At 45.4% G+C, this 26,864-nt stretch overlaps 1 protein-coding gene across 20 annotated transcripts in view; it reads right to left on the reverse strand.

The window, feature by feature from the left end:
- The window catches only part of ptprfb (protein tyrosine phosphatase receptor type Fb), a 177,321-nt gene that overhangs the window by 98,994 nt on the left and 51,463 nt on the right, over positions 1-26,864 (reverse strand). For all 20 annotated transcript variants that reach the window (XM_030115536.1, XM_030115534.1, XM_030115540.1 and 17 more), the window contains 3 exons: positions 14,424-14,598; positions 2,038-2,183; positions 942-1,083 (listed from right to left, as the gene is read on the reverse strand). In XM_030115536.1, coding sequence (XP_029971396.1) covers positions 942-1,083; positions 2,038-2,183; positions 14,424-14,523 — 388 coding nt within the window. In that variant the 5' untranslated portion in view covers positions 14,524-14,598. The remainder of the gene's footprint in view (positions 1-941; positions 1,084-2,037; positions 2,184-14,423; positions 14,599-26,864) is intronic.

Below are 26,864 nucleotides of genomic sequence, written 5' to 3' on the forward strand. Positions count from 1 at the left end.
GAATCACATACGTTAGCCGTACGGCGGAGGAGGAGGTCTCCCCGGGGGTTAAGCTGGCGTGGAGGGTTTCCCCTGCAACATCCCAAGACTGTTCACATCTTCATCAAGCGCCGTTTCCTCACAGTTCCGAGGATTAGTGGAGATTCACGCATAAACACTGAGTTAGGTGCACTTCTGCCCAGTTCAGATAATTAGAAAGGTCGTCGCTGGTTCAGGTCGGAGCCTGAGTCGGTGTTAATGTGGACTGTGTAAGACTGACGACTGAGGCTAACGTACATGAGACGGGCTGAATAATAATCCAGTTTCACACTGAAACTTGCACGCTAAGCCCGTTTTTGAAACAGGTCGCAGTCTGTCACACTTTGGCATTTGACAAATTTCACATTATCGGCCCGGCTCGGTTGAAAAACGACATTAGGAACACATTTTTAACAGGATGTAAAGGTAACATTTCAGGCTGAGCTCTTGTACTGCATCGCATTCAATCATGCAAGTGACCCTAAAAGCAGGGCTGGTGCCTGCGTATGTGCAGCTTTGAGTCACAGTTATCTTATTTTCTCTGACAGGGTATGGCAGAGGATTCAGACAAGGCCGACTGACTCACTGAGCAAAGTAGAAAGCATTAAAGCCCGGAATTTTCTTCAACTCTAACCACATTTCTGATTTTACTTGCTGAAATTCTTTTATTTCTTATATCTTCAACCAGTGTAGATCTGCCAAAAAACAAGAAATAACAGAAATCCAGCCAATTCCAACACGAGTTTGTATGAATTACAAAGCATATGCTGGTGTTTGTTCAGGGATGCACTGGAATAAAAAGAAGAAAGGAAAAAAAAAATAGCACCAGGAAAAGGAGAAGAGTTCAAAAAAAAAAAAAAAAAAAAAGAAGAGTGAAAGCAAGATGAAGAAGGAGCCGGAGTGGAAAAAGAAACTTATCTTACCTTCAAGCACTGTGAGCTTGGCGCTGGTGTTGATCTCGCCAGCGCTGTTAGCGGCGGTGCACTCGTAAATGGCCTCGTCTCTGTGTGTGCGCAGCGGCTGGATCCGCAGCACGGAGCCCGAACCGTCGTCGAATTCAATCACCTGCGAGAGCCACAAAGGCAAGGCTTCTTATTTTTAGGGACCTCGTTTTCATTTTTCCCCAGACGTTACAAAAAAAAAAAAAAAAAAAAAAAAAAAAAAAATCCACTTCTGCTTGCAGATTACAGTTCTTGTTGATTTTTGTATTTTTGACTTGACAGAGGAAAACACAGAATATTTGCCGGTTTTGCTGCTTTGATACTTTCTCAGAAGCATGCTCTCCTTCAAAGTTTCATCACTTCATTGTAGCAACAAAGGACCAAACAAACGAGAATGTCCAGTGAAATATGAGCTGCACTGGTGACGTTTGCGGAAAGCGATATTAAAGTCACGCCTGAACAGCACAACAGTGATCTTCAGATGTGCCGGCCGTGGGTGCAAAAACAACACCGTTATGTTCCAGAAGGTGAGACGGGGCAGACATCCCACCTAAAGGCATTCTCTTCTGTTCACACGGGTTCAAAAGATGGAGGGGAAGTACATCAAGTAATACATCAAGGGTGAGCGTGGACAGAGATGGTGCGGCGAAGCAACAGAAGGGGCAGGATGAGGGTGTGAAAAGATGGAAGGAGATGAAGCGGACTATATAAATCAAGATGGAGAGAGATTAAAGAGAAGGGAGGCCTGTCTGGTTTCACTCGGAGAAGAGAAGAGTTGGTGTGATGCTCAATAACAGGGCCATTCATTTTCTGTGCTCAGGGAGTGTGTGTGTGTGTGTGTGTGTGTTTGTGTGTGATTTGTGTGAACGGCGAGAGCGTGCGAGCACGTGCGGATGCGTCCCGTCTCACGAAAACAACCGCACAACGCCCACCTCTGTTGTTTCTGTCACGTGTGTCATGTTTGTGCCAGGCGGGATTATGACTGCCTTTGTGTGTGTGTGTGTGTGTGTGTGTGTGTGTGTGTGTGTGTGTGTGTTTGTGTGTGTGTGTGTGTGTGCGTGTGTCTCATATTGCCCACCTCAAAGCGCTGCGAGCTGACTTTCTTGCCTTTCTTCATCCAGGTGATCCTGGGTTTGGGCTCCCCGGTGGCTTGGCACACAAACGAGGCGACCCCGCCCGAGATGCCCGTCTGGTCCTCGGGGGATTTGACGAAACTTGGCAAGCCTGAGGAGAGGAGCGGACAAAAGGGAGAACAAGTTACTGATAGGTGAGGAAACAAAAGAGGCGAGGGAGAACAAAGGGAGGCGGAGAGGTGGAGGTGACGTGCGAGGCGCCGCCACATCAGCATGCACAACTTGGTTATCTGTGGGTATCACTTTCTATTCACAAAAGACAACTGGGAAACAACCCACAGAGAGGTTTTTCAGTGTGTGTGTGTGTGTGTGTGTGTGTGTGTGTGTGTGTGTGTGTGTGTGTGTGTGGCTGTCACTGTATCACTTCTGGACTTTTTGACGCAGGGTTTTAAACAAGACAGTCTTTTTTGGCTCATCGCCCACCAAAGTGACACTCTAATCAGGCTGTTTTGCATTCAATAGCCCACCTCTGGCAGATGAGGCACCAAAACAAACTCTTAACAAGGTAACCAGTCTGCTTGATTTCATGTAAGGGTTGCTGCAATGACAGATCTCTTTCAATGCCGGGATAAAAACTGAGAGACAAGGTTCTTCAGATAAATGATGGAAAAAAAAAAAAAAAAAGTCCCGGTCTGACATTTTTTTCTGTTTAATTCTTCAAGGACACCGACTAATTCCTGCAGATCAAACGGACCGTGGGAGTTGTTTGTTGCACTGAAAACCTGCCTGTAGATTATGGCTATGTTTACATGATAAACGTGTTGTTCTTAACATGTGGCTCACTGTTTTGAAACCTTCTGAAATAAGAGAGAGTGCAGTTCCCCTCGTTTGCCTCTAGGGTTGGAAGCGAGCACTGTGTCTGTTCACTGACGGCCCGTCGCTGCAACGGGCGCATCTCGGCTCCGAGCTGCCGCCGCCGCCTTGCTTCACGCTTTATTTACAGCCTCAGATGTGCATAATCCGGGTCTCGGCAACGTGACACCGTGTTCTTATTACCGGCTCCACCGGCTCGTGTTTCATCTCCAGAGTCATTAAAGAGGGAGGTGGGGAACACCTAAACCGCAGACGAGCAGACTGCCCCATGGAGACAGCCACAAAGGGGTAAATCATTACGCTGTGTACACAGAGGAGACGCCAGCCTTCCCTCGCTGAGCACACGCTGGGGAAAATCCAGCAATGGCTGCCACCATTCTTCGCTCTCTCTCTTTTTTTTATGTTTTCTAATATAACACCGGTGGAAGACGATGCGGGGGCAGGAGGAGGTGGGGGGGTCATTTTCTAGTTAGCATAACACTGCACCTCTTTCAGATATTGATGGAGCCTTTATCGCACATTGTTGGAGTCCACCGGTTCTATCAGCCCGCACTGCTCCAGCCAGGCTGGAGAGAAGAGAGGTGGAGCTGGCTGTCCTTGCTCGAGGACATATCCACACAGCGGCTTTCTTCAAGCAATACAGCAAAATATACAATAACATGAATACTGCAAGGCTGCGGGCGGCGAAGTGCAGCAGATGTATGCTCTAAGCTTTGATGTGAGCCGGTTTGTGCACGATGGAAGGAGAGTGGAGCTATAGCGCTGGAGAGCATCATATGGGAGTTTCGGTCGAGTCAACTAATCTCTTTCATGTGAAATTAATCCAAATTCTGAATTCATTACAGACTAATTCGACTAAAAATAGTCCTAATTTTCACATCATTTCGCAGCGTCTGAACATGAACTGCACAGGCGTAAAGTCTTTTAACGTGAAATGATGAATTGACTCATCTAAATCTAATAAACATCAGACCGAGATGTTGTTTAATTTCCTATAATGTGGCTCGGCAGTGCAGGTTAGCATTGCTCCGTTTGCTTCGGATTCTCCCCGATGCAGGCCTCGTACGTCGGGCTGCCGGCACAAAGCTCTCTGAAGCTTTCCAGACAAAACTCATCTTCACAAGAATCCCTCTCCGCCGGTTTTCAGTCAGAGACACTGGACTACCTGCAACCAACCAATTCAATGGATTTAATTAAGTAAATGTAAAGAAGGACAAACACAACAGGCGGCAGCCAATCACATTAACATCTGGTGAGACGCAACAAAGGGACTGATGTCTTATGAAGAAGAAAAAAAAAAACTGTTGGTTTACACAACATGTGCAGAGTAGATAAATGAGATGTTTAATGTGGGAATATGCGATCCTCAAGTTGTCTTAACAGAGTATCAGACAAGCCTGGCTGCCAGAGCAGAATTAAGATAACGGCAGTGCAGTCGTGCTTGCAAACACACAGAGGCTGATACCTTCAGACTGTTCTATCCGCACAGAGATACCATCTTCCACAACTTTAAACTGCAAAATTCAAGTAGCAATCTGATATTATTTCACCCTCCAATTATCAGATGAGCTCTCGGAGCACGTACCTGCCGTATAACCGTCTAATGAGCGTAACAGATTAAAGCTAATTCGGTCATTTAAAAACAATCACAATCAGCTCGCAATGACAGGCAAAGGAAATGTTCTGTGGCGGTTTTGCGTGCTTTGAAATCTACAGTAATCCAGCAGTTCCAGTGGTTGGACCGTGACCCGAGACCCCGACACGGCCCCGCAAAGCCACCTGACATTTGTCTGAGAGTTTCGTCCTGCTGCTTCCAGATTCATCCTCCGTCTACAGTGACTCACGTGCAGGTGGCAGCGGGAGAGCCGCGCTAACGAACTTAACCCGATGACCATCCAGAGCGTATGCTCAGGCATGCATGAGTGCGTGCACGGGCGGCGAGCTGGAATCCTCCAGACCTGATTATCGTCGGCGATGTGACTTCCAAGAGTCGCTGCAAACATCTGTCCGCCGGCTCGCCCTCAAACTGACGTGAGGGCTTTTCGCTCTGCTGCGCACGTGGAGGATCAGGCGGCATTAAAACACTTCTCCGCACACGCCTCAAATTAAACGACGCGGTGCCACAAACATTTAAGTCAGGAGATCTTCGAAATCATAAGGATTTCGGGGATAAAACAGAAAAACATTAATCTCCTTAAAGACGCTAAAAGTTCGATAGCTGACCTGTGTCTTAACGGCTAAACTAGAGCGAATTCGGAGCTGTCCGTCACTAATCCAGATCTCACCGAGCATTCAATCACCAAATCTCAAAAAAGGGTCCGTAGTGACCCTGAAGCCCCGGCTTTCAGACGGGGTTAATAGCAACTAAAGGCCAGCAGCAGCAGCAGCAGCAGCAGCAGCAGCAGCATTCGCCTGGTTTGTGCTCCTCCATCACTGAGCCTCCACTGCCGGGTGAGGATATCAAACTGTTGGGTTTGTCAGTTCTTTTCTTAGAGAGACAGAATCCAGACTTCTTCTTTTTTTTTTTTTCCCTCTCTCCTCGCCCGTGTCCCATTTTCCCGGCTGTCAGGCAGTTGTCACATGAAAACAATGGCAGGGGACGAGGTGGAAAACACGTAAGCCTACCTATGCAAATCCTCCTCTCAGCCTCTCTGTGCACACTTTGAGCTGCACTTTTTCTGCACTTTGATACGTCACATCCACAACTTCCATCCTGACAAGGCCTTAGCGTGAGCTCCCTTAGCAACAGAAAGTGCTGTCGCAAGTGTCAGGCCTCGTTTTCTGTGCAAAAAGAAGGTTGAGGGTTTTATTTGGCTCATAATTACCCCGTATTTACCACATTTTGGAGCAACTGTCTAATTACAAAACAGTAAACTTGGTTAACTTATTCAAAATCAAAGCAAGATAAACATATCGAGATCACTGCTCAATCACTTGGAATTGCTGCTTAATTACCTCCAGAAAGATCTAAAAAGTGATCTACATGCAAAAGAGCTGTACACAAACAGCGCCGGCGCTGGTGGTGGTAACAAGAAACAAACACATTTTTTCCTACTGGAGCAAAAAGCCTTTCATGTTATAACTAATGAATGGAATAAATGAATTAATCAAAGCAAAAAGCACAACACACACGAGTGGAAAAAGCCTCAATTTTCCTTCTCTTATTCTGTGAGACTAATGGCTGGTTCTTGTACGCTGCCACACATCCTGATAGATATTAACCACATTATCAAACAAATGGCAAGGTCATTAGGGAAATGAATGCAAACCCTTTTAAAGCCTCAAAAACTTAATACAAGAGGCCAGCGCGATCTGGAAGCACTTAATAGGTGTAATTCACAGCATTTAGCACTTTGGCAGTGGTGCAGTGATTCGGTGACGATCGCAAACATGCAGAATTGTAGAATTTGAATGTGACCCCACATGAAGGTTTATTGACAACTGTGTATAGATCGCCGAGGAGCCCAAAGGCAGCTGATTGCTCCGTGTGAGGAGGGGGATTACACAGCTCCGCTCACTTAACCCGCCGCCTGCAGGAGTGTCTGTGAGGTCCGGGTTCACAGGAGGGCTGAGAGGCAGTGCTGCAGTTCTCACAGGACACACACACACACACACACACACACACACACACATTTGTTAGAATGGGTGATCAGCGGTGGTGATCAGGCACACCTATCAATACCTGTACGGTAAACAACATAGCCAGGCACATCACAAAGTAAATGGATGTGAAGTTTAGACTCCAACAGAAGTGCTCTTTCAGGAGGAAATGGATTCTTAAATTATTAATATGCATATATTACTGCTCCGTCATAACACAAAGCAGCGTTACGGTAATATCATATGAGTGTGCAGATGACTGGCTGCGCCGCGTCGTCCGATTTGGTTGCTTTCCTGAACCTGTGCACAGTTTTGTCTTCGCTGTTGGTGGAGCGCCTCAGAGCAAGGCTTTGTAATAGATGCAGAGACAGCAGGGAGAGTCGCGTAAATGGCACTTGTGTGGCTAACAATTAGTGTATTCCCAAGCCTGCCAGAGTGCCCAATGAGAGCTCCTCTGTAGTGTAGAGTATCAGGGATCGATATGCGCACGGCAGAGAGAAAACCATTAATTCTTATTAATAATGGATTAGCAAGTTATCATTTTCATGAGGCAACACTTAGTGGAAATTTGTCTGATGGCATCAGCACGGGTTGTTTTAATGGAATACTTCCATTAAGGCCTTTTCAGGACATTAGCAGGCAACTTGTTTGCAATTAATTCCATATAAAGCTGCCTCCCCTGCAAGTTATTTACCCCGATAAAGTCAACTGCACTTCAGGCTGTTTGTTTAAACTAATAAACATCACGTTTGCTATCTGCACTTCTGTTTCACAGCTAAACGCCAAGGAGCATTGTCTTGCGTGTTTCACGGAAACGCTTCTCTTTGTCAAGGCTTCCCAGGTCGAGCTGATTTCTTTTCTGCTGCGAACGAGTAAAGTTCTAATAAAAAAGCTGAAGTGGTAATGTCATCCTTGAAGCATCAATTAACACTGAAATAACCTCCAGACAAAACATAATTTTACACATTATGTATTAATATATATACTATAATTTGTGCTAAACTTGAGGAGCAGAAGTCTTTAAACATTTTGATTTTTCTTTTCATTCCATAGAACTGGTTAACTGATAGAATTAAATACTAATTGATGCCAGTAACGTCATATTCTCGTCCTCGCTGACATCTACCGGTTAATTAAAATGGTGGCGGCTCAAACCATCACCTCACACAGAGAAGACATTAAGTCTGGCCCTCAAAAACCACCTGAAAGTGTTTCCATAGTTTCTGCCCACTGCTTCACTCCCTCCGTCTCATTTATAGTCGCTTCACGCAGCGTTCGCTTATGATAAAGCAGAGAAGAGAAACTTTTTTTTCTCCCTCTCTCCGAACGATAGTGTAGCAGCTGAAGATTGATGGCGCTCCGTGAGCATTATCGGGACTTAAGTGACTGATGCGATTCGCTGTTACTTAGATACTGTACTTAAAGACAAAATGTCTCAACCTATAGAAGAGGGAAGAAAGGAGAAAAAACATCAAACTTTGAAAACCCCACGGACCACAAAGACTGCCTTTCTATCAGGCCTTCCAGCCTTCTCTGAATTATTCAAGACAGTGGAGAAGAAAAAGAACTCTAAGTGCAATTACCCTTCACTCCTCTCTTCCCAGTGTGAGCAACATTAATGTAATGGCTTTCATCTTCTCAAGCCGATTATGAACGAGGGAGGCATCTCTCTCGTCTGCTCTCTCTCCTCTGGGCTGTCAGTCAGTGTATGACATTTGAAGAAAAAAAAAAAAAAAGAAAAGAAAAGAAGAAGACAAAAGAAAAATCCTGATTGATTGTTGGAGTGGACATTCAAAGCTGCTGTTTAAAAACTACATGTGCCGATTGTACGCTCCGATGGCGAGAATGTGAGCGCCGCCGCCATCTACGACCGTCTGAGGTGTTGAATTACCTGAGGTATTTAAACTGGCGCCAATGCTAGATCTAGTCAACGATGACTCACGCTCCATGACTTCTGCCAACCCGCAAAAATTCCTTTAGGGAAAGTCGTCGCAGATTTCAGATAACGACAGGCACTCCACTATAATTCCCTTATTACGCTTTCTTAAGATAAAACCATTGTTGTGGTTGTCGCCGCTTCAGCTCGGCTGTTATAAAACACGGAAAAGCTGTAATGTGTGTTTTACGGTTTCCATTCTCCGGTGCTCACCGTGTTATTATCTTAAAAAGCCTGATGTAGAGACCAACACACGGTGCGGACAATGAAGCGTAGCATTCAGAGTGATTCCCGGACTCCGGAGAGCGCGCTCTTTATGTCTGTGGCCCTAACCTACATGACAAGCCTTCTAATGCCTCGACTGAACTGCACGGCTCGTCTGCTCCAGCCCGGGGCAACATCACCTCAGATGTTCACTCGGTTTATTCATTCAAATGTCGTCATTTTGCACCATCGTGAACTTTAACTCCCCCTCCCCCGCCACCCTCCGTTGCATTTAAATGTCTGTGTGGGTGCCAACCCGGGGACGATCGCGCTGCAAAACAAAATGCGAGGAGGGAAGAGTACATTTCGAATGCCGCTTGAATATATAATAAGCGTAATGCGTGGCGTCTTTGTGATGGAAATCCAAAGCGGACTCTAAAGTTGCTCAGGGAGCGGCAAAGGAAATTCGGGGGTCTGTCGACGCTGCGAGGTAAAGTCCAACCTTGGCTCCCACCCTGGCATTAATAGAGCGACGCAGGGAAAATGTTAAGTGTGTTAAGTGATCCCTGGAGGTGCTGCTGGGTTGTGGGGGGGGGGTCTCAGCTGCTGCCATGGCTCCCAGCTCCTCCACAGACCCCTTCTGGGGGTTAGCTCATCATCCATCACAACATACCCCCCTGCGACCCCACTAACCTCATTAATTTGCCTCCCTCAGATTAGCCTGCCCTCCGAGACCAGGAAGAGCCCCCGCCATTGTTCTCATCTCCTCACCCACTCAGCCTGGAGGTCTTAAGTAATTCAGCTCTCCACCAGCCAAAACAGGGGGGGGGAAATTAAATTATGTTACAGTAGGCACATTAAACCACCAAGAAATTCTGGCTACGAAGGTGCAAACATGCAGGGCGGCCATTTGCCAAAGAAACGGTTCCCGCGTGAGATCCAGTCGCGCCGTAGTCTTGTGTGTCCACCAGGCTGCGTGGGTTGAGTTAAATGTCTCTTGAATGCACCTTGGAGGCTGTTCCAAAAGTAAACAGCACCCAGGCGTATGGCAGCATGTCGGCAAATTAGTTGATTATGTCCAATTCTTTCTTGGCCGTCTTGAATTTCTAACACCTTAATTCCTAATGAATACCCAGGATGTGCCAAAATAGCTGAACGGGCATCCTTTGATTCCTCCAATATTCCTCCCACTATATCTCTCAACCTAAATTAGACTGACATGAGCTCACGACTTTCCAGTAATAGCAGATTATTTTAATTCAGTGAAAGAGCTCAAACTGTAACGACTAAAACTAATTACGGACGGAAAGAACGCGGGGTTTCTTCTGTCAATAAAGGCATGGAAACATATCTTTTCCCTCCATCTCTCCTTTCCTGGAAGGACACCGGCCGTCCCCGCCCGTCTCTCGGTGGCTCTGCCGAAACCAGGACACAGAGGAGAGTCTGGGTGACTGCCTCTGGCCCTGCTATTGAGCTTCCTAATTAAACTATTAATCTCACATCATTAACCTCGGATGACCCTCACCTCCCTCCATCCTGACACGGTGGCACCGGCTTATGAAAACAACTTCCCGTCAAATCTCTTCAACCTCCAGAAACACGCTTCTTCAACACCTTTATCTCGCAGACATTGTTCTCGCACAATGCGGCGTTCTGCTCAGGCATCCTCACAGCGCATTTGCTATTGTTTGGCTCTCTGTCCACCTCCCTCTCTCCTCTCTCTCTCTCTCTCTCTCTCTCCCCCCGTCCCTCTCCCTGGCTGATGTCTGTGGACCACAGCTGTGTACTAACTGCATTACTCTCCGAGTGGCTCTCCAAGGTGGATATGGTTACTTTTAATTAAAAAAGAATCAATTTCTGCCCTTGTCAGATTTTGAACTGGGTGACCATATGGACACTTAAAAATACAATCCAATCTCCAGCCGCCCCCCCCCCCCCCTCCTTTACCCGGGCCCACCACCCCCCCATCTGGCCACCCATCTCCAGAACACTCTGGCCCTTGCGGTGCATCACTCAGCTCCAGGAGGTTTCAGATCAGCAGACCACGTCCGTCAAGATTTTTCTTCTGTGTTCATAAGTGGCAGGTTTGATAATCAAAGGCTGCGTTTCACACAACAGCATTTTTTTTCTCATATTCTCCTGGCAGTCGGTAATTTGAGAGCTGACGGTAATAACGGAGTTTCCGTGTAGACAGACATTATGTTTGAAACATAAACGTGAAATTTTTCTGAAAGGAAAATGCAAAAATGATGTGTTTTCACTTTGAAACTGTTGTAAGCTCTCCTATAACATGACTGACGGAGGTAAATTTGTGTTGACAGTGTTTGTACTGCACAAGAGAGCATCAGACAAACGAATTAAATTACTAGATACATTTCTCAGAGAACTGATAAACCGAAGGCAATCTATCTGTGTCACGTTCAAGATCACAAACAAAGACAGCATGAATTTGCATGAAGCAGTAGTTTTACGTAAGAAAAGAAGCCACCGTCCATGTATTAAGTAAATTATAGTGTCTGTAATCTTCCAGCTGCTGGGAGTGAAAGTGAGCTCAGCTACAAAAGGGGGCCTCGGTGGTCATGGTGGCCCTCAACATGAAAAGCTACCTGAGATTATAACGTGCGACGAAAGAGAGGGGAGACGTATATCAAAACCTTATTAAAGCCAATGAAATAACTCACAATGACAGCACTACAAAAAGATAACCATTACATTTAAGTGCTGGGTATGCGTGACTTTGAGGCTGACCTTGTGGGCCGCCGGCCCATTGTGTACTAAGAGGCTGTGGAGGGAGCGAGTTGATTAGGTTGGGCTCCCGGAGGGATCAATGAGACGTCTGTGATCAGCACTCAGAGTAATCACGCCGTATTGTGCGCCCACTCGATGATGATATAAGATGAATGATGTCATGCCGCCATCGCGCGCGTTGAGTGTTGCTGGAGAGTTCTTGTAGTCGATTGTGCTGCTAAAACATGATGAATTGTACAATCACAGCAAACAGTATGACAACAGCCTGTTCAACGTAAGCACCACCGACAGGCTGCAGCTTTTTGAAGGCGACGCTGAAAGCTGCTCGCACATGTCGGCTACCTGTGGTTGCTTGCCTGCGCAGCGTTTTTTTTTTTTTTTTTTTTTTGAAGGGGGAGACAAGGACACCAGACTCGAGCCATGTAATCAGAAACTTGCCAGGCACCCCGCCCATAATATCTGTCTGCCGTCTGCCCTGTAATACAGGAAATCCAAACCAGAACTATCAAGTTCACATAACTAAGGTTCATGCAAATTACAGGCACCAAACATGCACAACCCTGCCATTAGTGGTAGGTGTTATTTTTGCCCCCTTGACTGTCTTATTTTAATTCTACGTCTGTTTGCTTTACAGTGGGGATAATAGCAGTTCTGGGCCTGCTCCTATGTGTGCTTACATTAAGCTACAAGCACAGATTAACCCCACACCAGAGCCAGGCCGCTCTCACAGTCATGTTATGTTTCACCATTTAAGATGATCTTTTTTTTCTTTTCTTGTGCCTCTCATGGATGTACAGTATATCGCTATTTGGGTGTGTTAAAACTCTGGTGGCTGGTAATTAAAACGGTTGGCTCTGTGCTTTTTAAAGGATGTGATCTCTGAAATTAGAGACTTTGGCAATTACACCCCAGAGGAGACAGTAATTCAAAGAACACAGGCGCTGAATGTACACAAGCTGTGAACTCACTGATCGAAGTTCGACATGCCCATGGAAAGATGACGAATGTATGGTAAATATTTCATGCAGGCATAAACTAAAGACAACAATTGCAGAAAATATCCTTGAAGCCTGCCATTTTCCTTTGTTCTTTATATTTGCGGAAAAAAAAAAAAACACTAAGCTTACTAATTAAGGCTCTGACAAAGTCTGAGCTGCAACCATCTGAAAAAAAAAATTAGCATATTTAAGTTATACTGTTGCTTCCTGGATGCTCTTGACGTTACCTTTTTCTTATGATGTATAGAAATGGAATTATTTCTGTTTATTCCCTCAGTGGCAATTAAAATGCAGACATCGAAGAGCAGAGGTACCAAACACAACATGACAGGAAACAGCCGGTAAACACAACACATATTACAGCTCTCATTTCCTTTGTCAAGTAGTGGAGTGTGCCAATTATTCAGAGATCAAACAGAAATTAATTCCTTCAGATTATTAATCATCAGCTACTCATCATATTTATATTCTGCAGCTATCGTTCAAGGCCGGTTTATTTTTAATCCCCCGTTTTCGGTCAGGTTGACAGGATGGACTCAGTGCAGTGCGGCACATGTTGATTTTCTTACTTAAGCATTCCTGCTCGAGTCGGGCTTCGATTGCTCCGATCAAATTACAAGCAGAGCGAAGAAAGTCGTGCCAGACCGCAAGAAAAAAGACAGGACTGCAAAACTTTTCTCCCAAGGTCAGTGCCATCATGATACCGCGCAAAAGTCGGCAACTGTGAGGGATGGAGATGATAACACGGCGCCGGGCGAGAGAAGGCAAAGGCTACGAGGAAAGGAGTGCTCTTCAATGCATGTTTGAGAGGACGAAGCAGTTGGCGTGTTCGGCTGGGCGAGCTGGGAGGGGTTGGACTATAATTGAATTACAGTGACCCTGTGACAGCCACTATAGGTGAGGTCATGTGTTGAATTAATTCTGTCCCTGACCCCGTCCCCGGCAGGGCAATTCCTCCTGGCCCCCCCCCCCCCCCCCCCCCGAGAGACCCGAAGGTGCAGGAACGAAATGTGCCTCCTTCAAGCCAAAAGTGTCATTCAGATTGACAAGCGGGCACAGAGGCCGATGGATCTCCACCGCCCGCATTGTTCAGCCTATTTTTAGTTCAGATGTTAAAGCCCTCTATAGTCGGGCGTGTGCACCAGACAAGCAGCTATTTCTGTTTCCTTCCATACAATGAAGACATGAAATGTAAATGGAATCTGTAATCTATTTTAAATAAAGCTCCGTGCTCTACAGCATGCTTCCTTCAAGTCCTGCTCAACGAGGACGTGTCTTCCATCCAACCCAATCCTTTTAAACCAGAGATGTCAAACATGTTTGAGTTCAGGGGCCACATACTGTGCAATCCAATTTCACGTTGTGTGAGACAGACTAGTGAAGAAGAGCCAAAACAACCTTTAAATTTAAAATCTGAGTTTTTTTCTTTGAAAATTTAAAATGTCTTAATTGCTGAAAACAATTATGATCAAAAATGATTACAATCTCAACATGAAGCCAATTTTACTGAAACCTCCTGGTGCAAAAAATATACGTTTTTACAAACCTGTGGCTTTACGAAGCTGATATCTCAGCTCGGGTGTCGAGTGTTGTGTTGTGTGCCTTATGTTTGACAACTCAGCTTTGGAGGTTTGTGTTTTCATGAAATGTAATCCTAAAGTTTGACATTTTATTCCAATAAGACTTGGTAAATATGCTCAATTCCTGTCACATACACACAAACCATAATTTAACAAGATTCTTACAAAGAGGCTGTCGTATTAAACGATTGATTTTTCAAGAGAAATGTTTGAATATTAGTGCAGAATACTAGGTTTTGGCTCGAGGGCCTTACGTGCCACACTCATTTTAAATGAAGGGAACGTCTTTGGACGGGCTGCAATCGTTCAACTGATCATGGGATACAGGGATACGCTTGAAATTATGTTTAAAAATCTGCGATTTCACTTCCCGCTGTGTGTGATTTCCAGAGTGTTAGCCGTGAACGACTCCTGGATGATGTGGATGTTCAGAGGTGAATGGGGTTACTCACTGTCTGCCAGAGAGGAGAACACCGTGCAGCTGAGCAGAAGCAGGAAGAGCAACGCCCCTCTGGGCCGGAGGGGCGCCGCCGGGTGAATATTAGGCACCATGTTGGAGGTTGGCACTGCTTCCTCCTCGGTCCCCTGCTAGACACGTCCCACTCTGACAGGATCAAAGACTAACACCTGGGAGAGCAAACACAAGCAGAACAGGGAGCACCAGCATTAGTATTCAGGCTCACTATACATTTGCATGTATTTGACTGAGCATAATCACACAGTAAGGCAGGAATATCAAAAACAAGTCGCGCAGCGGAGTCAGAAGAGACGGGAAAACTTTGTATACTTGTGAGAAAACAACCGGCGTACAACACTCGAGATCTTTGGTCGCGATCAACAAGCACCTAATACCCACAACAAATCGTGCTCGAGGTGGAGTAAACACAAGCGAGGTGAATCCGAGACAAGAACTCACACTGCAGAAGAGAGAGGGAGTAAATGCAGAGCAGCTTGACAGAGGGAAATTATTGCAGGGGGGGGGGGAATACAACAACAAATGGGAGGTCGGGCTTATGCGTCTCAGTCACTCTCTCACAATGGGGATCAGTAAAAGAAACCCCAGAGGACCTCCTGAGCAGCCGTCCCACAGGACTACCACCCACTTAATGTTCCCCATTAGGAAATTGAAAGCGTGTCTTCCAGATGGTTTCAAATCAGGCAGAGTGAAGTCATCCTGGCGAACGACAACACGCCTGCAAAACGTAAACATTTAACGCTCGACACGCCCCGAGGGAGACGTGACCGGTCAACACAGCGGCGGCAGGTGGGCCACAAATTAACCATAATTAACCAGAGCAGTAAAACAGAGTGCCCTGCTCCGTCACCTTCAACAGGAGGAGGATGAAAAGAAGCCCTGCATGCTTTGTCATTTCCAGAATTAGATCTAGCGTAGGAAATTACTAGGCCAACTGATTAGGTTTTAGATATATGACCTTAAGTTTGTTACAGCCTGGAGTTTCACTGTCTAATGCTGTTACAAACAATGCAACTGTGTATCCTCATAAATTGAGCTAACTGAATTTCTTATCCTGACTCTCTTGCCTATGGCCATCTGTGATGAGTAATCATAATGCTGTAAAAGGAGTCCACAATATGGTAAGGATAGATATCTCTCTCTTGATGAAATTAAAGCAGGATCTCCAGAGGACTTCAGAATAGAAAAACTGAAATGAGAAAAGTTGGAAAAGTTGGAAAGCAGTAAGCCTACTTCTGCAGTGATTCCTGTACAAAGATTTTTTACAAGAGGCCGATTGGAATTGAAGTGCAGACTTTACCGCCTCGATCTCTCCCTGCCCAGTTTACAGTTGTGACTGAACAATAGTGATTGCTGATGTTTGTGCGCAGGGAAAGGAGGAGGCGCTCACAATGTGGAATATCTGGAGGCTCGCTGGGTGGCCGGTCAGCTTTACTCTATTCAGCTCGGCTAAATAAGTTAGAGTGTCACGGGGACACAATGCCTCCAGTATCTCGTGGAGGGAGAGAGAAAAAAAAACCCTTCTTAAGTCTGTGGAGGTGTTGAGCAGCCCATTACTCATGTGGCTATTTCAATGCGGGGTGGAAAAAGAGAAGAACGCACACACCGAGCACCTTTTCGACCACCGTCTTTGTTGAACGAGAAAAGGAAAACACTGGGTTAGGCAGGCGCCTTACCAAAGCAAAATTTTCTTCTTCTGAGCTCAGCTTTAACCTCTTCTGACAAGTCATTTGGCAAAGAGGAGAAAAGAAACATTCATGGCGGAGCGTGTGAAAGAGTGTTATGTTGGGACCGCGGCTCCACCTGGGCCCAGACGGAGACAGGTATCACTGACAGCTAACTCTTCATCACCGTTTGTCACTTACAGAAACTCGCCTCCAGGCTCTCGTGTCTGCTAAAATAATTTCAGATTCTGAACACACACCCACTCCCACACACACCTTGCATCCAAGGAATTTCCAAACATCACGTACAGTCAACACCATCTATCGTCAGTGAAAGTTCAAGCTGTGATCGTATCAAAGCGTGCCGTGCTCCTCCCTGAAAAATCCGCAAGTGCCGCTAAAAGAATTTCAAATGAGAAAAGCTTTTCACCTTCGCTGCTGATGAGAAAGAGCTTTAGAAGTGAGTGTGTTAAAATGCAGAAGCCTTTCGAAGAAGGGAATAGACAAACAGAGTGCACGTCGTGCCAATGAGCTCAATGACACCCCGACTCTGAGCAGAAGAGAAGCCATTTTTTATCTCCGGCTAATACCCCAAGTTAGCTCTGCTAAATGACTGCAAAACTCACATCAAGTTTTCTTGGCTGCCAACTTTGTTTTGACGCTCATTTTTATGAACGCCAGTGTTGCGCTGGTTCATGTCGCCGGGTGGAGAGAGTGAGCGGAGCTGATAGAGTTGGCTACTCGCCGTGCTCCAAACCCTTGGCGGTGGAGGGATATCTTTCACAGCAGATGCCAGAGAGAGGCAGATGCTTTTCATCTTCAATGAGACAAATTCCTAGAGCGAGGCTTATTCTTTATTTATTTAGCTACTTATTTATCCCAGTGCAGCTCGGTCCCTCCCAGCTGTGTGCAGATACTCTGGGACAACACCGCCACGGTGTGCGTCTTGTGTCGGAGCGCTGGTGACGTGACACTGGAAAGGGAGAGGAAGTGGTGTGGCACACGAGAGGATGACTGCAAGAGAAACTCTCTGAGGCGGCCGTCAGCATTGGTGAGAGTGACTGTTGGTTGTGGTGATGACAATAACCACACACTTCTCTTGTGTGTGCGAGCAAAGCCCTGTTTACACGACAACAGAAAACTTGCGTTGTGTTTTGGGCGTCGGTTGCTTGGAGCCACTGAAAACTCTCCCAAGGTGGAACTTTCCGAAAACACTAAGGGCTCCATCGTCACGTAAACGGGTGAAAACGACACTTTCTGGAAACATGTCGTGACTGCCAGTTTATGTTCTCCTGGGACTCGGTAGTTTGTAGTTGTAGAGCTGATAGTAACCATAACAACAATCCGACTTGGCCATCTGCCTGTGTTCTCCCATTGTTAATGTTTATAGTGCATTTCTCTCTGCCCTCGTGTGTGTATGTGTGTGTGTGTGTGTGTTTTGATTACAAAAACAAACAGCTTCGCATTTGTGGCTTCGCATGAAAACTGCATTATTTTCAATGTTTCTGTAAATGATCATCATTTTCAAAAAGTTGCTTTGTAACAGCGAAACTATTCTGAAACGAAGATGCCAAAAAGATGTGTTTCCATTTGAAACAGTTTTTTAAATGGGGCCTAAAAGAGAGCGTGTGTGTGTGTGTGTGTGTGTGTGTGTGTGTGGGCTTTAACAGAAGCTGAGATCTTAATTAATATTTACAATAATTGGTGGCAGGAGCTAAGTTGCAGCTAATGAATGTGTTTTTTTTTTTTTTGCTGAAGTGTTCAAGCTTTACTAATGATTTATAAACCAGCAAGTCACAACACACACAGACCAACATCACAGCCACATGTCGAATATTTTTCAGCCCCTTCCTGGAATGAAATGGGCTCTCGCTCGCTGAGGCCTGGACTCCGCAGGACCTCGGAGGTCGTCCTGAGGTATCACACAACACACTTGTTTTCCGTGCACATCCCACAGAGGCTCCATCAAATTGAGTTCAGGGGAATTTAGAGGCCGAGTCGACACCTTGAACTCTTTGTCATGTCCCTGAACAATTTCTGTAGTGTGGCAGGGTGCATTACCCTCCCGAAAGAGGTCAACGGGGAATACTGCTGCCACGGAGAGGGTGTATGAGCAGCGCCTACGGAGAGGGTACGTGTCAAGGTAACGTCCACATGAATGCCCGACCCTGGATTCCCTGGCTGAACTCTCCAGAGCCCCCCTGCTGTCTCATGCATCCCAGTGCCATCAGGTGAACCACACAGATGTCAACAGGATATAAATCAAAATGTTGTCAAAGCAGGCGAACTTCGACGGCTCAGATCTGATGGTTTCTGTGTGGGGCTTTCAAAGGGTTTATGTGGCAATAATCTTTGGGATTCGGACTAACTTGCCTTCAGTAATCAGTGACCCATCAGTCTGATGTTTCTGTAATAAACGGACACTGTTTTAATAATGTTGCAGCATAAACACTAATCTTTTAGGACACAGAAAAGGAAAAAAATTCGAGAAAGATGCGTTTTCACTTGAAACACTGTCACGTAAACCTGGCCCTAGGCAGCATTTGGTATTTACTACTACCCACACCAAGAACAAGACCTGGCATTCGGACCCAGGCATCGGGCCATCTCAATCTGGCCATCGGAGCTTAATGCCTGGCTATTCTTCCACCGTCCAGCACATCACGCTGATTGTTCACTTGCTGCCTAATATCTTCCATGCTTTAACAGGCGCTATTGTAATAAGAAAACAACGTTATTCACTTCACTCTGCATATTTTGAAATCTGTGAAGCCACCACAACACAATCTGGACTGATATAGCTTTTTCATGAGCTTTCCTTTGCAAGTTAATTTTGTCCCTGCTAATCATGATGTGGCGGCGCAGAGCCAAGATAAGTGACTTAACAGACAGCGGATCTTTTTCATGGTAAGAATAAAGCGTTAACGGAAACACAACAGGCTAACGGCCTGCGGGAAAATAACAGATACGTCAAAGTTGGTCGCCTTCTTTCACATCTTCACATCATTATCACTTAAAACACGGACATGTTTTGAATAAACACAGGCTAAGCTGTGCTTCATTAAACTCAAGGCTGAAACTTCCTCCGTCGGCGAGCAGACACTCACGACAACCTCAGACCTCTCTGAATTACTGCACAAAATCTGAGACGTGGAGGGTGATTCAGAGGTCTGCAGCCAGGCAGAACGCAATTTATGGTGCCGCACTGGGTCCCCAATTTGTCAACGTGTCAAGATCATGCATCCTGCGTAGAGGGATGATTCTGTGGTGGCAACATGTTGCCTAAACCCCGTGAAGAAGAAGACAAGGTTATTGAACTGATAAAAAAAAAAAAAAAAAAGAGTCCAGACAACCCTAAACCCATTATCCCTTACTCAATCAGGCTTTAAAAAGAAGCCGTGGACATGTTCACTATGCTGTATATACGCAGTAAACTAAGAAGCAGAGTAAGAGGTTTAGGGAAGTAATTAACAAGAGAACAATGGGATGAGAACATCTAAACGCTGGAGGACAAAAGTGCCTTTGGGTGAGCTCTGTGGGGAAGGGACTCCATACACACACCTAACACACACCTATCCTATTTGCTTGTTTTATTATTCCCTGTGTGTGTGTGTGTGTGTGTGTGTGTGTGTGGCAAGGGAGTGGCCACCCATACAGGCCTAGACAGACAATGTAAGACGGAGGGAGAGCGAGCGAGCGAGCGAGCGCAGAGTAAACACTGCCATTACACTAACTACAGGTAGCAGTTCTGCCCTCCGTCGTTTCCATGCCTCCTACTCATGTTCACTCCCTTTCCCCGTCTCTATTTAATGGGTCATCCCGAGCGCGGGGAGGTGGGACAGCTGAGATATATGGCTACCCGCGTGGGGAGCTAATCATGGCCGTCTCTTGGGGTGATAAAGGCTGGCCGGAGAGGTTTGTATTGGCCCAGCCTCCAACCGGCTCCATAAACACAGTTACAAGCTGAATTTCAACAGCCCTGTTTTGGCTCTTGATTAGTTTTCCATGCCCTAGAAGGCTCGCTCGTGCAGGTCTGTGTTTTTTTTTTTTTTTTTTTTTTTTTTTAAACTTCAACAGCAAACACACACCGCAAGACCCCAGGAGAGTTACTCCGAACTGGCGAGCCCCTTATTGTAAAATGAAAGTGTAAAGTAACAAAATTAGGTTTCCCAAACAACTCCAACAGCCTTGCTGGATCCACAGGCTTGGTGGAGCGTGACTCTTTTTTACAAGGTTCTACATTGAAATCTACCTAACAAAGGGTAATGTCCTGTGACCTATTGAGTTTCAGAGCACTTTCTGTTTACAAGCTGATCCCACAAAGTTAATTGTTAACGTTTTACTGCCAGGAATAAGAGCGAGACGCTGAGAGACACCTATAACAGACGAGCGCACTTCCTTAAGTTGAGCAATAGAACCAAGGGGCCACTGATTAAGCTGACCCACAATGGAGGAACCCGTGCAATAAATCACGAGCGTGGAGTCAGTGGATGACTCAAAAGAGCTCATTTCACACAGTTTGATAATTGAGTAGTATCACGGGCGAGTGCGTGCGAACGTTTCCGGTGTATCACACAGTCGCACAGCTCGTCCTCGTGACGCACCCCGGTGTCATTTGTGACGCTCGGCGGTTGGATTTAATGCGCCGCGCTCCCGATGATGTCTGACGCAGGTCCCAGCTTGCCACTCAGCAGAATAGAGAGAGCGTCTCCGTGCACGCGGCGCCCATATGATACAATGTCGACTGGCATTTAGTGTGGTCGAGTGAACATTTAACAAAACTCAAGCACTTCCATAAATTTGTACTGAAGTGGGGATTTACAATCACCTCTGGGGGGCTCGCAATCTTTTCAGCTGCAAATCAATCCGGGAATGAGAGGTGATATGTAGTACACTGATATGTATTAGGCAGAGTAGGAGAGACATACCAGAGTGCCACTTCCATTTGAATTTATTGAAGAGTGATTATTGGCGTTGTCGAGCTGCAGAGCAAGAAGAAAATGGCTCACGCTACAAACTGCCGTGCAAAAGGCCCGCAATAAATCAAGCAGGCAGGCTCCATGTAAAACAGACGTTCATCAAATAAAAGAAGCTCGCACCACTTGGGTGTATGAAACAGCTTTTTGTAAAGCAGTGGCAAACTCTGAGGCCATGGCTGCAGAATACAAACCAGTGCAGGAAAATGGCAGGGAAAATATCCATAAAACTATAAAATGACAGAGAGGCATGTTTGACTCACGTACAAGCATCATAATTTTTTTATGATGCTTGTACGTGAGTCGAACATGCTTTCATATACTTTTTATAACTTCAAAGTTTCTTCCCTATTTTCTATTACGAGCTTTAGTATTATTCTGTTTTTGTAAATTTGAATTCTTCAAATGAAGTTTGAAGCTATTCTTCAATTCCGTTTCTCTTTCTCTCTCTCTCTCTCTCTCTGTGGGCAATGGGATGGGCTGGTGACCAGTTTTCAACGTTTCAAGTGAAGACAGGTGGTTTCTGCATTTTCGTTTCAGAAAAGTTTTGCATTTACACGACAAAGTTTTGCAAATAATGTAAGTTACACAGAAACAGCAGAAAATAATGGGAGAGCACAGACATTAATATGAACAGAAGTGGTATTGCCATTACAATGACTGTCAGCTATTAAAACTACCATCAGAATGTGGACTGGGAGTCGCGATGCTCTCGAGGAAACATTGTTTTTATTGTCTGTCTACTACTGAGCTTGTGCAAAACAACTATTTACTCCATTTGTGGTGCACACGACCAGTATCAGCGTTTCTGTTGTCCCAGAGTCAAAGAGTTCTCCAAAACTTACGTTTTCAATGGCTCTGAACACTGTTGCCAGGTAAGCAAATACTCAAAACACAACAAAAGTTTAGTAGTTTCACTTGAAATCATTGTTGCATAAACGGGTCATAAGAGTGCTTTTGATTGCCTTTTTCCATTCTGGCTTAGTTTTTACTGTTTCCTTGTTCTCACTTGTTACTGTCTCATTATCAATCATCATCTTTGAATTGCCCCGACCCCCATAAAATGTGTGAAACAGATTAAGTGTGTGATATCTTGATTTGGAAGAGAGCTATGTGGATGCGTGTAAAGATAAGTGGTACAACAGGATGCCTTTACCAAACGCATGAAGCTAGCAGTCTTGCTCCGGGAGAAGTTTGACTCCTTGTTTACATTTTACAGTTTCAGAGTTCCACCAATGAATTACTGAATAATTAACAGTGAATCTGTGCTATGGCCAAACATTAAATTAGCAGTATAAACAGAGACACATTCTCAACAGCAGATGTGCACATATATCAAAACCAAATCCACACTGTCGAGCAAGAAAGATGAGCTGAGACGTCACCACTTGATGGTTTGCTTGTGGACAGATGGCGCCATAAAATGACTAGGCAGGCAGCACAGAAGGCATGGACTCCCCCACCACCCCTCCTCCTTCACACCACGCAGAGGACCTCACCCCCCGCCCCCCCCCCTCCGCCCATCCACCCCTCCCACCCTCTCCACCCCCTGGGCAGAAAAAGCCTCGTCTCCGCCAGTAAAAGACAAACAGAGTGAAGGCATGTGAACAGAAAGACTGGCAAATACTGAGTTCTGGAGATCAATAGCTGACCAAACACAGGCAGTTGTTCACACTCCACTCGATCCATGCCGGATGGATTTTAGCGACGGAAGGAAGAGCAGAAATATTAGGGAAACTAAGCGCCGCCAGAGTGCAGGATCATTCTCAGACGCTCCTTTTGTCTGCAGGATTAAGTGTATTTACTTTTTGCAAGTGGCACTGAGGTGAAGAATACTCAACCTAACTTTGCGAATGAGCGTGGGAGGGGTCTTTTGAGGGCTTCATACTGTTCAGCAGGTGTCTCCACTGTTCTAAATCAATTACCTCTAGTCAGTCAGTGCTTAGGGTAGGGGGTATTGTAAATCAGCTTGGTGTCAGGCCAGATTAGTGACTGTAAAAAACTGGGAGTGAAGTTCTTTGGCCGGCGTGAACCCTCCAGAGGCTGACATGAGAAAGAAGCCGTGGCCCCGGCGCTCAACGGCATAGCAGCGACTCTGGTAATTGTTTGCCACAATACTTAATGGCGTCAGGGCTACACAAGTATGTTTGCTGTAAGACTGACTGGGAATTCTTTATCCCCTCATTTACTCCCTTTAATAGGTCTCATCGCTGAGCGTAATGCAGGACTGCTTGAAGGCAATATTGAACTTGCAGGATTTTTCATCAGTGAAATAAAATACTTAGATTTTCAGGTTTTCGCTTGGCAAAATAGGAATTCCTGTGTGAATACTTAACTGCTGAGTTTCCCTGTTACACACCAAAGAAATTGGTAGTTGTCAGCTTATTCTTGCAAAATTTAAAAATTGGCTGCGGATGGATTAGAAAAACTGCTTCCCGCTGATTATTAGTGAAATAGGTGGTCATTCATTCACTCCTGGGCATAAGGTAGATGGTCTGTGCGTGTCCAATGGAACCGTGTCACCTCGTTCCGTTTATGCAAATCTGCTTTTAAGAAACTGCTGTGTCAAGCAAAAAAAAAAAAAAATGCCATTCAAGAATAAAACCACTGAAACACAGCAATGAGAACAAGCAGCTGTGGACCACATTTATGTTACACAGTGTCCAAAATTTTCCATGCGGTGCCGCATGGGCTTATTTGTCTTCAGTCAAAGCAACAGAGCATGAATGAAACTGAGTATTGACACAATTTATTATTGCACCTTACAGAAAGTACACGTAAAGAAAAGCAGAGGAACAACAATCCTCTGTGGTCTGAGGGAGAGAAGAACAAACCCAGTGTTGACACAGGGAAGGGTTGGACTAACCCTGGGAAAGACTGGGCAAAGCACCTCCTATATAGTCAGGCATTTGTGGTGGGAAACAGAAACATTGTACCTTCTGGTGTCTGAGTTCCACCATAAGGTTCTGTTTTGAAAGCGCGAGCCCCTTGACGAGAAATGTGTTCGTAGGAGTCCAAAAGGCACACAAACATCTGCTACTCCGAGACGGGCTTTCTGTGGCACCGAGAAAAACCAAGGCTCCCTCTCCACCTGAAATAGTTAAAACTGGGGTTATTTGCCATTGCAAATGTGAAAAAAAAAAGATCCCTAAGGTCCTAATCCAACTCCTGTTCTGCTTCGATTCCAGACGGCAATCCTCTCAGACCCTGTCTAACTAGTGAAAAGAGGCAGATTCTAATAAGCCATTCTGTCTTTCTGTCAGTCCGTGTTTCCCTCTGTCCATTCGCTTCCTTCTCTCTCTCCCTCTCATTCTCTCTCTCTCTCTCTCTCTCTCTCCGACCACGTCTCCTCCTCAGTCTCTTCCTCCCTGTCTGAGCCATGAGCCAGCCTGTTGGAGCAGATGGAACCATATATCCCCATCGCTCTCCGGAGGCCAGAGGATTTAAAATGTAAAAGAGATGAGTGTGGAAAAGGCAGGAGCCAGTCGATAAAGGGCAGGAGAAGCAGGGACTCTCAGCTTCGGCCGTGTTCATCAAACAAGAGAGACACCACTTAAAAAAAAAAAAAAAAAACAAGCACCAAAGTGCTGTAGAGCACTAAACCGCATGGAAATAGGCCATGAACTAACCTGGCATGACATTTTATTAGGATCAAATACAACATTTTGTCCAACATGACTCAAGCTTATGATATTAGTTGGTAACACAGACAGATTTCCCTAAATTCTCTCATGATGAAAAATTAATTGAGACAAATTTTGTCAGTTAGATTTCTGAATGGTCCTCATGAAAGACAGATGACGGGTCTGTACTCGTTATTTTAAACAAGTTCAATTAACACATTGATTAAACAAAGGACATAACTATCGATTAATATGAAGACTGATTGAAAATGCAAGGAATTTAAAAGAAACACAAAATGATTCCGTTTGAATGAGCTTCTTTGATCAAAAAAGAAATTAAGAAGCATACTGACTTCTTCAGTTACCTGACAAACATGAGACCTAAGTATACGGCAATAATAAACAGGATAAATCCCTTAAAACAAATCACTTAAACACACTAAAAGTCGACTGGTTCATGCTGCCCACAGGCAAAACTGAGGAGGAATTAATTGGGAGTTTATTTGGCGTTCTCTAGAGGACGCTGCTGCAGTCAGATCTGCCTCCCTGCTCGGCTCCCCTCACCTCAGGCCACCTTTGAGGTAATGAGAAAGTATCTGGATACTCCATCTGTCGTCTGGGAAAAGCTTCTGCTTGGTCCTCTATCTCCTGGGTGGCAGGTTGACGGACAGGAAGAGTGAGGAACAACAGGCGGACGAGGGCGTGAGCTGTACAATCGATTGCCAGCTGACTAGCGAGGTCCATTATGCTGACAGGCCGGAGCCACAACACGATGACCCGCGCTTTAACAACTCCTCATTACTACCTATGGATCTCTCTCTGGGACCAATCTCTTTGGCCCTTTCCCCTCCGATTTCTGCTCCATCTCGCTTTCTCTCTGCAGTTACAGAAGTGAGTTTCTCTCCGTCAGTCTGATGGAAGTATTTCAAAAGGGGCAAAAAGTCACACATAGGCCACTGCATTTCATTTCATCTGCCATGGATGCAGACGTAAGACAACATGGGGTAATGCGCCGCTCTCGAGAGCAATGTTCTCCGAGAAAATGCGGATTAAATGTTCATTTAAGCCAAGAATTTTTTTTTTTTAACTGTCTGTGAGGGAAAGCCTCTGCCATATTAAACACTTCTTTCGCCATCACCCTCTCCCTCCAGTTACGGTGAAATCCCCGGTCCTTGGAAGACTTATTTATGCTCTCTCCTTTACCCCACCCTCTTCCACACAGATAGGATTTACCTGCAGCTGAGACAGCCTCCAGACTATCAATTACCACCAGAGAAGAGTCGCTTCGCTAACAAGACTCACGCACGCAACACACACACACACACACACACACACACACACACACACACACACACAGTGGATTCTCAGTTAAAAGATATTCTGCGTCGACTGTGAGTCAGAGGATTTTGAAGACTAATCAAATAGTTGAGTGGGGGAAAAAAAAAAAAAAATTTAGACAAAAGCCTCAGCTGAGATTCAGTCTGAGCACAAAAACATCCAATCAAACAAACTGGTGTTTAAATCTGAGAAGTCTTTTATCAAAGAGGAACATTAATTATTAGCTATAATGCTGAAGATATAATCTTTGAAAAAATTAATTAATGCCATTCATGGAAAAACTAGTCAATCATAGAAAATAGGTCACTTCAGACGTGGCATATCTGCGTTGAAAAGTGAATTAAAACCTTGAAATAACTGCCAACTAGGCCTCAGCAACACTTCTGGCTCCCAAACAGGCCTAGTGTGTGAACAGAGGTGAAAATGCAGTGTTTGCAGAGTTGGATACAAAATAAAAAAAAAAGGCACAAATGCACAACTCGGAGCCTTCACTGCCATCCATTTGTGCAGTCAGGATGTTTGACTGGTTTGCAATGTGCTGAAAACAGAGGTCTCACCAAATTCTTCCTGACATGTCATCCCGCTCTGTGACGGCGATTAAACTGAGCACCAGGCCCTCGCACGTACAGGAAGACATGCAGCGACAGGGGGGTCTGTCACTCAGCCCACCAGATCCACCCTGACGCCTAAAGTGCCTCTGTCAGGTCAACAAATGAAAAGCCATCAGAGTCAATGCTGCAGTCATCAAGCGCCAGTCGTCCGCTTAAATGCTATCTTGCCAGGTCCTGTTAAACCCACTTGAGCATGTTTGGGCTGA

This window comes from Salarias fasciatus, chromosome 18, assembly GCF_902148845.1.
Source record: "Salarias fasciatus chromosome 18, fSalaFa1.1, whole genome shotgun sequence".
Classification (NCBI taxonomy): Eukaryota; Metazoa; Chordata; class Actinopteri; order Blenniiformes; family Blenniidae; genus Salarias; species Salarias fasciatus.